Source organism: Lepisosteus oculatus, chromosome 10, assembly GCF_040954835.1.
Source record: "Lepisosteus oculatus isolate fLepOcu1 chromosome 10, fLepOcu1.hap2, whole genome shotgun sequence".
In the NCBI taxonomy this organism is placed as follows: Eukaryota; Metazoa; Chordata; class Actinopteri; order Semionotiformes; family Lepisosteidae; genus Lepisosteus; species Lepisosteus oculatus.
The window spans coordinates 25,226,101-25,240,013 of NC_090705.1; the positions used below are offsets into that span (position 1 = coordinate 25,226,101).

The following is a 13,913-nucleotide window of genomic DNA, read 5'->3' on the forward strand; positions in this document are numbered from 1 at the left end:
CCCCTATTTGTAAACAGATGCATTCTCCATGCTAAAACCTCTCAACAAGCTTTTAGAATTTCTTTCCCCGGATCCATGATTTGTTTGCTGCAGATTGTTCTCTCAGTCCCACTAATTGCACTATCTTCCTTCATCATGCCCCACTCCATTCCCACTGTCATACTTAAGACTCCAGTATTGACTCTATATTCTTCTGTTATAGGACCTTTGAATATAAGTATATCAAAAATAGTTTTGCCTTGTATGAGCATTCTGCGATTTACTATAAAATACTCCTGTTCCCTGATATTACTGTGCAGTATGTCATTTAGCCTTGAAGCATAAGCCACAGTGTCGCAAGCAAGAAGCATAACTGGGTTCGTTCAACTGGCCTAACAATGACTGGCTCAGAATTTCTTCCACTAGTTATAAGGACACTGTGTCTGACCTGGTTCCTTTGAGCAATCTTATCTCCTTTCTTCCAGCGCAAGACTGGCATCAGTGGCGGCAGCTCCTTCTCCTCCGTCTTCTCAATCACATGTGGCCCCAGGCTGTAGGTGGCTTCAAACACAATTGGGGAAAAGACATCTTTCACTTCTTTCTGCAAAGACACAAAAAACACTGTCAACAGCAAAAAAATGGAATAATAAATACAGTATAACAAAAACATTTCATTCTGAGTCCTTACTTTTCAAAATTTTCAATTTTTCCAATGAAACCAGTTAAAACACATCAGAAAGTTTCACTTATTTGACATAAATACGATTAAGGTTATCTTTACATTATTTCATTACAACAGTCAATGGCAATATGCAAGTACAGTCCATAATACAGTTTTAGGATTTACATTCAGCCATTGACAAGTAAGATACTTGCTTCATCAGTATTGAATGATTTAGGAGAATCATCAAGAGAATCAATGCCCTGAGCAACTCTATTGTAGAGTAGTGGCACGTTCAGCCAATACGAGTTTTTGTGTTTGTTTGTTTTTTTTTTGCATGTGCTTAAGAAAAAGTAACCAAAAAAATAATCAAATTGAAACAAGTCTTTATATAACGGTTTTGGGTGGGGGGGTGCAAAAGCATAAGCTCCTTTTTCCTGTCAACTGATATTATACAAACCTGCTGATGCATTTAGCCCAGGAGTGCTGACTCCATTCTTAGTGGTTATTACAGCAGGAAGCTGCTGTTACTCCAGCTTCCCTGAAATGTGTGAATACTACCTTTTACTGTAGCATTGAGATGAAAAGTTATCACTGTGCTCTAGCCCTCTGTATAAACACAATTCACAACATTTTCCACTAGCAAAGCACTCAATTTCTCTCTGCTTCTCCCTCAATGTACAGTATATGTATTTTTATCTTGCACCATTTTCCTGTGTCCACCCTTTTCTTTCCTCAATTAAACTACAGAACAAACAGGATCATTGCCATCAGGTAATTTATGACAGGAACTCAATTCTTGAAACCTTTGATCCCCACCAAATGGGAACTACAATACCAGATTATTTAAATTACATGAATATGGACAGTTTTCAAATTCATTGCCAGCATTTTATCGAGGGTTTTTTCCTGTAGTTGGATAGTATATATAGTACAGTAGGTGAACAACATGGTTATACCATTATGGGTAAGTTTTTAAGATCTTACTGTACATACATTGCTTTTAGCCTTGCATACTTTATCAGCAGCCCTTTAACTACAAGGAAACTCATAATGGAACCCCACTAATGAAATGTATTGTTTGTTGGAGTATGGAGAGGGGAAGACCTCTATGTGATGTAGATGTATTTTTATGAGTCTGCAGACCTGGAAGTGAATCTAATCAGAAATTGGTGTCATCAATTCTAAGCAATTCATCAACAAGACAGAATTAATAATCTAATTATTCTTAGAGATTCACAGTGCATGGCCACAAAAGTGGACATCTAACAGTACAGTAGCTTCACATAGATATCAACAGAGACAGGAAATTTCAGGTGCTTTTCACTGTTTACCTAACATGCTATCTAAAAACCTACTGTATGCCACTTGGTGTTCTTAAGAATGTAGGTTTCAGGAAACACCAGGAAAACTAAATTTTACATTAAATTTAAACCAAAGAAAAACTTTCCAGCTATTTTAAATCAAGTCTAATTATGCTATCTGTGAACTAGGGGGAATTTAGGTTAAGTAAAAATATGTTATGCATCACAACTCCAAAAGGGTTATGTGAGATACCCTTAACAAATCTTGTATTTAATTATTCTAGCACAGTCCTTCTCTATTAGGCTTATACCACATAAAAACACCATCTAAATTCATTTTTAAAAACTAAACTGCCTCATTCATGAGTAACAGAATAGTGGCTGTGAAAGAAGTAAACGCAGGGGCAAGACATAGAGATCTCTTTATGAAATCCACTCTACTGCACTATTCTTGATAAAAGCTGATAGCATACAAAGTGGCGATCAATAGCAGTTAGGAGGGGTAACTGCAGGGTTTGTTAATAAGGCCCGTTTCACTACTAAACTCCGACTAAAAATCACCTACCAGCTCACCCTTTCAACATTTTTTTATGCAGGTTAGCCCAGGATGAAAGATAGTTAATTTTGTGTCTAAAAGCTTTTATTGATGAATGATGTTTTAAATTCTTATAGGAAAAACAGCAGTGCAGAACTTTTCCAAAAGCTACTGTATATTTCGACATTTGGAACATTCTGAAAAAACAACAAAAGAAAAATGCTGTAATTTTTTATAGCACTCGGACTCTTCTGACACAATTGTTTTGTGAAATTCCCTTTTTGTCTCAGAGGACTGGGTTCAGCACAGTCTCCGAGGGAAATTAATATAATGAATCACATCCTGTTAACTAGGAGGACCTGCAGGTACAAATCATTGTCAACCTCTGAATCATGGTCTTTTTATTGGCCCATTATTAACATTTACCAGCAACCCCAACAGCATTTAACTCCTGTATTTTTGGAATGTTTAAAGTCCCATGGCTCCAGTTAACTAAAGTGTAGCCAGAGCTCATTGCCTGAAACCTTTAATTGACATTGTTGTATAGAACTCAGTAACTGTGCTATGTATACTTTTCATAGGTACAGGAAGCCCATCAGCACTGATAATTATTTTTAGAAGGGAAATGCATAGTCTGGAAAATCATCATTTTAGCAATAACACATAATTCTAATTGAAGGTGCTATCCAGTGATTTTAAGCTATTTGAATAACATCACAACCCTTTTAAAACAGTTAAGAGGCGAGCAGTCTTTAAACATAAAGTTCTTGCTTTTTTAACACAAAGCTATACATATACTGTACACATTGATATTGTACGTTTCAATTAAAAAATTCACATACATGCATCTGATTGCATTGATACAGTAAAGCCTGACCATTCTGTGAAAAGGTTTTGTGTGTGTGTGCAGGATTTACAAGGACACTGCAAAGGCTACTGTGAATCTCTGATCATTATGGAATTCATTACAGTTCTAGTAATATATGGATTGTTTTAATCTGCCAATTTTGTGCATCTTAATTCTTAGTGAAGCTTGAGAGAGGTCCCATCCAAGTGACCAGAGAGCTGGTATGCACATTCTGCAAAAACTTAAGAGTCGGGGTTACTGCCCCATGCCTCCCATCAGCACTTCAACACACTACAACAAAGAAACATCAGAGATATCAAAATACGTAACTAATTTGAATGTTTCTTACAGAACATAAGCTGCAATTTCGTGGACTAAGCTTAGTGTGACACAATCTAGATCTGGACAAGGATTCCATTAAAGGTTTAAAATACATAAATACAACAAATATCCCAGCTTTATTAGGGTTCTGAGATTCTGTACTTTATAAGGAGGATAAGGGAAACTTTTGGAAAGTTGGAAAGGTCCAATTATTAACTTGGAATTTAAGCACGTCATTGCTCTGCTCTTAATAACTTTCACAAGCACTACAAGTCTGTGAAATAAATGTATTACCTCTCTGAAATTAAGGTACAATAGTCTACATCAAGCAACTATAAACTATAGATACAACTATAGGCATTCATTATACATTTTTAAATTTCATTAGCTTTTATTGTAGCAAGAATTTGGGCAACTGTAAGATTTACCATTAAAATGATCTCAACAATATGGATTTCCTTATTAGGACAATTCTGGAATAACTGGCTCCCTGTACACTTATAGCTCAAACAATCACTCCACTGATTTATTGAACCCATCAGGCAAGTCTCACCTAAAGTATATGTGTTTATGGGGCATTACACCACTGTAAAAAGCACTTAATCACGTCTCCAGAGGATTGTGGATGGTATGGACATTTGTCCAGTGAATTTTGCAGGACCCTTAATGACAAGCACAGTAAAATACTGTAAAATACTGTAAAATACAGAGTTAACCCTTGTGTCACCTTTTCAAGACTCTTGTTTGAAGGAAGTTGATAGCACTACAAGATATTTGAATGGCCAGAGTAACAGTCTATTAAAAAGCCCAGTATGAACTAAAGGAGGGTGGCACAGTGGTCAGCATTGCTTGAGCCAATTGGGTTCAATTTCTGGGTTGCTGTCTGTGTGGAGTTTGTACATATTCTCCATGGTTTTTTACTGTGTGCTCCAGTTTCCTCCCACAGATACTGTATGTAGGTTAATTTGCTTCTGGGGAAATTGGCCCTGGTGTTTGTGTGTACCCTGCAATGGACTGGCATCCTGTCCCGGGTGTATCCCACCTTGAGCCTGCTGCTTAAATGGACTACAATGGACTGGAATGGAGGGTGATATAAAAAGGGTAACTTGTAAAACTTATATTATTACAATTTATAATTCTAGTGAAATTAAAAATGAATACTTATTTGCATTACAAATACTCACATACAGTATATTATTACAGTAGATTATATTCTCCGATTATTATGTTCTCTCTAACACTCACCTTAATACAGAACAAATGGCAGAACAAAAGGTCGAAAACAATAACATTTCTGGTTAATTATTCAAATAACATGGTTAACGCCATTGGCCAATCCATAAACAATAACTCTCCTGCTAATTTATAGTACAGAAGTTACAGCATTACAGCCATTACCATTATGCACAACACCCACCCTGGATAGGCCAAAGACAGACGAATGCAGTAGGATGAATAGTCATAGTCTAGGTTTTTTCTCACTCTTGGTGTAACGAACAGTTCTATGCGGACAACACAGTCCGACGGAGTGGGGAAACACTAGGGGAACGTCATGCAGGAATACGGGGCAGAAGACAGGGGGGCGTGTCCAAGGTGCGCTGGTGCACGGGGGAGGTGTGGCCGAGGCGAACAATCCGAGAGAGTAGTCCTTTGGGAATATCCAAAACACAAGGGTAAGTCCAAAACCAGAAGATCCATCAGAGCAAGAATTAAAAAACCACGAAGGCCGGGTCGGAACCGGCGGACGGGGAACGGGAACAGAGGTTAAAACCTTAACGGGACCAGGCGCTTCCAGGTCCCGGACTCGCACGATATGGAAATCAGATGCAGAGCCCGGATGAGCGTCAGCACCTGGCTTTTAAGGTGGGCTGGGAATGGGGAGCAGGTGCATAGAATACAGTCTCACATGAAAGGGCTGGAGCACCCTTAAGGAGGGGGGACTATAATCGTGACACTTGGGCCATTACGTTTTAGCTGTCCACTTTCCCATTAAACATGGTTATGAAATAGCTAGTGTTTCTGTGCTGCAATAATGAATAGCAAAATTTTCATGTAATTCTGACGGAGACAGTCTCTGCCAAAACTTACAATAAGCTTTGTACAGTAAGTCATCAGAAGAGACAATGAGCTGATGGAATCAGAAGTGATGTCTGGGTTATAATCCCCATTGCTCACTGAGGTTAGGGATGTGAATACCATATTTCCTTCTCTTAAATTCTTTTGAATATCATTAACATATGTGAGCCAGAAAACTCAATCAGAGAACCACAGCATATTCCCAGCAGAGTTTAATATTGCTGTTATACTGGGCTACTTTTGAGCCTGTTAGATGCCCTCCATGAAGCTTAAGAAAGGCATTTGTTAAAAGAGCCCATCACTAATAAAAAGGGACTGCAGCATATGGAACTAATACTTGCAGGGAAGGAAGTGAACGTAGAGGAAGACTGAGAGGTGAGTTATAACAGAAAAAATGAAAGGACATTGTAGAGGCATTTTGGCAAGAACCATGCTAGGTTTTTTTTTGCACTGGAGAGCAGTGCAGTGCATAACTTTGTGTTATATCAGAAACTGTCATTGTCATTAGTGGAGAAGTTCAGTAACAAGTTCATAACGTTCAGCTGAATGCTTCCCACTACAGAATCTGCCCCGTTTTTCTGTTATTGTTTCAGAATCAGGCCTTTGTCCTAATGTGGTACAAGGTTGTCTGCCATACAAAACAAACATTACAAAATATGTCTTTGTTCACCACATCAATGAAGAAATTTGTGGTATTTAAAAAAAATCATGAACACTTCTTGGAACTTAATACAGGAAAGGGTGAATCTAGTGATTTATTTATTCAATCATTCAATCAATATAAAGAATAAAAACCCAGATTCAACGAAGATTTCCAAGTTTTCTGTTAATTATCATATGTCTTACAGCAATAAATTATAGTAATTGCTTGCATTCATCTATAGATCCTGTGCTTATAGAAAACAAATTACAGTGCTCATTATTTCAGCTGGGACAGGGGATGTTTTTCGTTATTTAAATTACATAAAATAGCCCTCATTTTCTTTCTTCTCTTTTTTATCTTGCGAGTGTCTTTTCATTTTGTCTTTTTGTATGGATCATTTAAATGAAATCAGTCACAGTTATTATAGGAAAAATGATGATCCTTTTGCAACAGATGCACATCTTACATGTGACATATGGAAATTCCATACCACCATAACCACAGTTAAAATCTACTACCCTCTACATTTTCAGTTATCTACTATTGCAATTGAATATCCATCAGGTTTACAGAGCTGGAATATGAACAAAGGAGAAATTGGATTTACACTAAAGTCTAGCACAAATCCTCAGTGAAATGAACAAAAATTAAATTTACTTGAATCACTAGATATCCCAAAGTACAAATTAGCCACAAATCAGCACTATCCATCCCTCCCATTTGGAAATCAAGTTATGTAACTCCCACAGGGGGTATATTAGTTTAGTTTAAGCTGTGGAATCAATAGTGCTAACATTTATGTGCCCCGCAGATTTACGAAAGACAAAGAAACCTAAACCTTCAAACATTCAACTGTTTCTGACTTTGTTTTTACATCACCTTTTATAGCAATGCCAATAACATAAGAGCCACAGTATAAACAGATTAAGATAATATATTGCATCATTTAAAAACTTTTACTCCAAAAGAACCATGCTTTAATGATTATGCAGGTGCCTTCGTGAGGGAAAAATGTGTTATAAAGTTCAATTTAAACTGTACAGAATTGGCTATCAAGAAACAAAGTGTAATACCCCAGTAATAAAATAAAAAAGCACTATATTTTTAATGTCTTGCTATAAATTTGCACCTGCTGAATTGCATCCAGTTCAGCACTTTACTACAAACTTCATCTGGAAAATGTGTTAAGAAACCTTGAAATAATCTGAAGCGTTTTCTTTAGTCTCACACAAAACACACAAAAGATTCTGTGATTTGCAACCTGATACAGCTTCAGCAGCCTTGATTCCCTATTTTTAACAAATTTTAACTTCTTTTCATTCCGGCTCCTCCTAACCATTCAATTCAGCCCACTGCAAGGTTTCATACCATAAAAAGGCTTGAGACAGATTTCACTGCATTACAAGCTGGTACTCCTTTCTGCATACAATAAACAATTAATCATGTCTCCATTGCATATGTGCTCGTACAGTAACAGTAATTAAGTTAGAATCACTTTTCCAGCCTAATGAATGCCTGTGCGTGCTACTCTGAAGAAATACATGCAAGCTTTTATAAAACAAGACATTTTAAAAGCATGTCAAGATATCCATGTAGAATACTCTAACAGGCACAGCTGGAATTTATGATGCTCTGTCAACTTTCAAGGTTAAAGGAGGAGAAATTTAAAGTATGTGAACTAGGGTCAATTGTGCTGATTAGGTAAGAATGTGAATTTTATTAAATCCAAATGGTATTGATTTCTTTAACCTTCATGGACATTGTCTGAATGATAAAGTGAAAGATTCTCCTTCATGTTTCTCATGTCAATGGACTTTACCAAAACTATAAATAAAAAAAATAAACAAAAGCAAACAGTTAAACTTGTTCAAGACAAGATCATTTTATATTACAGAGCTGCATCATTAATAAAGGTACATACAAGACAAGCAAAAAAGGGATAAGGTCAATTCAATGATTATAATAAAATTTAACATGGTTACTGATTTTTCATAAATTATAGTCTAGAGACAGACTACAGATATACCTGATAATTTTTTTTAATGGCAGATTAATTCATCCCCTCATTGAAAAGAATGCTTCCACTCCTGAGTGAGGCTTGAAGTCCTAACTTGAAATCGGAGCTCTGAAGAAACAGCTTGACCAGAAAAGGATGGGTTTAAAATCTTCACCATAGCTCTGAAGAAAAATATTTAATTTTCACACATTTGCTTTCAGTAGCAGTCAAAGTCTGCAGCACTTACTCCTTTATGTTTTTTGTTTTGTCTAGGCATTCATTTCCACACACAAACAAGGGATACTGGAGCCTTTGTAAAGGCAGTTAGTGGAAATCGTTTCACAGAGCAAGATGGATTACTTTACCCAAAAACCTCAATAAAACTTATCCAGCTGTAGGCCTGAAAGGTTATGGACAGATACCGGTGTTAAGAGCCCTTTAACACCCACCTGCCACATTAAAACACTACAGATTATGACACTACACATTCAATACAGGCTTTAATTGTACCCTTATGAAGCTGAGAGATACCCCTCTGCCTCTTCTGTAGGCAAATATTTTATCACTGAAAACCAGATGACACTGGCATTTACAGTATGTAATTAGAGTTGCTGTTTAACATTAGAGACAACAAACAGGACAGAATCCAGAATCTCTGCTACATGTTTAAGTATGGAGAGTGCTTATGAAGCTTAATTCTTGTGTTTTATAATCTCTGGCAATATGAAAATGACTTGAATGCGCAGATCTGATGTCTTTTTATTTAACACGAGAGAGTCAGGGTGTGCTGGACAATAAACACCACATTTCCAAAGTATCTCCAGAAAGAAGTTTTTTTCAAAAGATCCCAAGTAAATCAAGCGTATACTAAATATGATATACTAAATATGATGCCTCGTACGATTGAGCATACTATATATACTGAGTGTGAAAATAACACAAAAACGAGAAAAGGTTGATTTATTGCCATGGTTACAGTATATTTCAAACATTTATGAATTCTGTTTCTAACATTAACAGAAACCTTGATAAATTTATTTCATAGAAGCAGTCATAAAAAATAAATACTAGCTTATAATTTTAAAAGTAAAATAAGTGAAGACATATCCTGGAACTCCATCTGAGTGCATACACTTTGTTATCCAGTCTCCCACAGCTGTTATAAATCTAAAACCATTTATGAATTGGTAACCCATGAGGAACCTGAAAGTTTTGTTTTCAATTAAAAAAATAACATAACATTTAAAATAGTCAATTTATTATATTGTTTAATGTATGAAAATGAATTAAAAATGTAATCGGAGAATTGACCAGACTTTTTGCATTGGGACAAGCAGACAAGATGATTGCAATAATACAATAATACTATGTCTTTGCTTCAACTAGGAATTTCAACATTCTTTGCACGAGGTATTTTAGACAGAATGTACGATAGACTGGAGTAAGAAAATGAAAAACAAAGTTTGGTGGTATTGCTGTAAATATTAAGGATGTACTGTATAATAAAAAAGTTGCCTGCAAATGCTAAAAAAAGAATGTATGTTTGAATTAGGAAATAATAACTCAGCACTGTATTCTGTAGTAGTCTCAAAATATCTCCCAGCTGCCTTGTTCACTTCCTTCTGTTTTTTATTTCCAAATATTGAACAAGCAAAACTACTCCGAGCAGGTTTCCCCAAGAGATGGTGCATAACTGAGCTGAGGGTCATCTGTGGTAGAGTGGGTTTAGTCAGCCAGGCTGTCTAAGGTTTAGTCATTCCAAGCTTTATTGGAACACAGTGACCCCTGTTGCCACACAGGCACTTAGTTATGTAGTTTCCTCCAATTGAAGCCAAACCTCTTACAAGGGGTCACAGAACCTATAGCAAGTTAAAGGCCAGGCAGGTTGGTTGGAAGAGACTGCTTGCACATCCTCATTCTCTCCTCTGTGCAGTTTGCCAGATAATGTTACCCACATGGACTTATGGATCTTCACAAACTTAGAGACTGTTCCTTTTTAATATAACAGGCTAAGTGATTCATTTTCTCCCAAAGTCCAAAGACATACTGGTAGGTTAACTGGCTCATGGGAAAACTGGCCCTGGTGTGTGTGTGTCTGTGTATTCCCACAAGTACCCCACATTGGTGGTGGTGGAGGGAAGTCCCCATTACCTGTAAAGAGCTTTGAGTGGAGTGTCCAGAAAAAGCGCTATATAAGTGTAAGCAATTATTATTAAGTAATGGGTGCAACCTTGAATTGGATGAAGCGGTAGGAAAACAGCTGGGGGGATGGAGAGAACAGGGACAAACAATGGTATTAAAGTCTGCAAAGAGAATAAAAAGAAGTCTGAATTTGCCTTTAAATTGCAGAGCTTCCTTCGAGCTCCCCCACTGTCTCATAACAGGTACAATGTGACCAGCACATCTGATAAAGTACTGTGTACTTTTTCTGTTCATGTATACAAAAGGAAAGATATCTGTGTGTGTTTGAGGTGTTTCCTACTATTGACAGGATTTTAGCAACTTCACTAAAATTCTATCATTTTATTATTTTTCTTTCTACATTGGAGTTTGTTTCACTCTGCACATTGAATTTACACAAGTGAGATTTTGACACATAGGATTTGTGTAATCTGTTAGACCTACCTTAATACCTATTTTGATAGAATTTATTGTGACAAATTGTTTCCCACAATTAGGGAATGAACATTACAGCATCAAATCTGTGTCCAGAGTCAAGACTGGGATCTCAGCATATACCAGGTCAGGCTAGTACTAATGATATTGTTCAGTCCATTCACCACATAAATGTGACATTATAAAAAATACGTGCCTGTGATATATTCAAGCAAAATGTCCTTGGGTTCCATCCAGTACTTAGGAATCTGAGAAAAAAAAATCAAGTTTGTCCAACTCTGATATAATTCTTGGCAAAATCAAACCACACTGTACACAAGCAAAGCCCTTTCTCTTAACACAATTAAGACCATTATGGAAACATACAGACATAAAAGATATCTGCTTTTTATGCTGTAATGCGAACACTGATGTACTGAATGTTACCTTTGCACTAAAAACATAAGCAAAATGTAAGACTACAAAGCTCATCGTTTTCCATTTTTAAAACAAGTATCATCCAGAAGGCATTTGACTTTTGGCATAACATAGCACTTGTTAAGTGGAAAGCTGCAACTGATCTAAAAGTGGGCAAGAGTTTTCAAGGAATCCTAGAGTGAGCTAGCAGATAGTTTTTGAATGTTTTCTTGCTTAGTGCATAAATGCAATCTTCAGTTACTAAGTTCTTATTCAGGATGGATTTTGCTTCATCTTTCTTTCACAAGTTCTATAAGACAAGCATACAAACAAAAACACAAATGACAACTACAACAACAAGGATCATATTTATTGTATAGTAAAGGATTTGGTTGCCACTGTCACTCAAGAAATAAATCCTTTATGTACTAAAAAGTACTGTTTCAAACTGTTTTGAACTTTCAAAGTGTTTGATTTCATTGCTTGGATTTAATGGTTTGTTATTGCAGTATTTTGCTCTTTCTTTAAGAAGCTGAAAATGCAGTCAACAGGTCTCATGATGCCATCAATGCAAGTCAGCTGCAGTTGCATACAAATGTGTCAGAACATCTATCAGTCTATCCAGAGGCTGATCAGGTCCATGTTACAATGCTGTTAAGAAGTGTCAGTGCTCAGGTAGTTCATACCTGATAACTGTAACGAACAGTTCTTTCCGGACCCTATGCGGACGACACAATCCAACTAAGTGGGGAAACACTAGGGAAACGTCATGCAGGAATACGGGGCTGAAGACAGGGGGGCGTGTCCAAGGTGCGCTGGTGCATGGGGGAGGTGTGGCCAAGGCGAACAATCCAAAAGAGTAGTCCTTAGAGAGTATCCAAAACACAAAGGTAAGTCCAAAACCAGGAGATCCATCAAGACACGGAATTAAAACACGAAGGCCGGGTCGGAACCGGCGGCAGGAAACAGGAACAGGAACCGAGATTAAAACCTTAACGGGACCAGGCGCTTCTAGGTCCCGGACTCGCACGATACGGAAATCAGATGCAGAGCCCGGATGAGCGTCAGCGCCTGGCTTTTAAGGTGGGCTGGGAATAGGAAACAGGTGCACAGAATAAAGTCTAAAGTGAAAGGGCTGGAGCACCCTTAAGGAGGGGGGACTATAATCGTGACAATAACTGTCACTGCTTGCTCTTTGACTCTATCTCATGTTTAATGTGAACAATTTTTATTTAAAAGGATTTAAAAGTTCAGGAGGGATGACAACAGGCACGTTCAATCAGACTCGGCTGGCAGTAATTCATAATCATTCCTGACATCATTTTTCACTTAAACCTTATAAACATATATTATACAGTATGTTCTCCCTTTGTCTCCTTCACATAAGGCCCTCTGCATGGAGGTCCTATCCTCCTCCTAAATCCAGAAGGTTAGCCCTACACCAAGCAGGCTCAGACAAATGTTATTGTGACTAAAACACTCTATAAAACTTTCAGTATGCTTAATTCTTCGGTGTTGTTGATTTTTATATCTTTCTTTAAAATGCTTGATTAAATTGAGTAGACCTGTGTGTGCCATTTATTTTACATAAGAAAGTACAGTAAGAACGGTTACTAATGAGAGGAAGGTAATCTTGTTTGATTGGTAGTTTAGTAGCATTTTTGTCCAGCCATTTCTTAAAACAGCATGGGTCATAACTATCTTACTAGTAATCTGGATTCAAATATCCACTTGTAAGATGTATAAGGTTTCCTATTTTCTATCCTAAATTAATTCCCTTTAAATTCTAGTTGTGACCACATGTTCTTGTTTCACTAATGAGTGTGAAATGGAACCCTGGTGTTTTTATCTATCAGTATGTTATATGTACAATTGAAAACTAATGAACCACACATGCAGTTATATGTTTGGAGGACAGTAATTAAAAAAAATATATAGCCCTATCAATGTTGTCCTTGATCTTGACCATATCAGTGTCTGTTCCCTGAATTCCAAAGCAATGTTCTCAGTATCACCCTCCCTCTTTCATGTAAAAAGCTGTTACTAAATACAGCTGTTCTGCATTTGCCAAAAATACACTGAAGAAAGCCAGAGTTACACTGAGGACAAACATGCATTTCTCAGGAAAAGCTAATACATGCTGTTCTTTTTGTTTGACAAATCTTTTTTATTTAAAAACTGCAATCTGCAACTCGTAGATAATTTTTCTGGAGTACTCTGAACCCTTGTATGGCAACAGCTGGCTGAAGGCTAAGCTCAGCATATCCCTATCAGTAGGATACAGCGGGGGCAGTACACAGTATGTACTGCTATGGATTCAATCAGTTTATACATTTATCTGTGGTGAAAGTTATAATTATTTAGTAATCATAACCCTCAGTTAATTACAAAATTAAATGAGTAGAGAATGTGATTTCCTGCCTTAATTCTAAAAAAATTGGAATTATATGTATTTAATAGGCTACTAGGTTAAGGTGGTGCTTACAAATAACCTGCAAAACAACAAGGAACTGGTGTTTCTAATGAAGTCTTTGAATTG

At 36.9% G+C, this 13,913-nt stretch overlaps 1 protein-coding gene across 1 annotated transcript in view; it reads right to left on the reverse strand.

Annotated features, from left to right (window-relative positions):
- Positions 1–13,913, reverse strand: part of itga9 (integrin, alpha 9) — a 140,293-nt gene that overhangs the window by 63,059 nt on the left and 63,321 nt on the right. Inside the window, exon 16 of the mRNA XM_006635723.3 lies at positions 428–580. Coding sequence (XP_006635786.2) covers positions 428–580 — 153 coding nt within the window. The remainder of the gene's footprint in view (positions 1–427; positions 581–13,913) is intronic.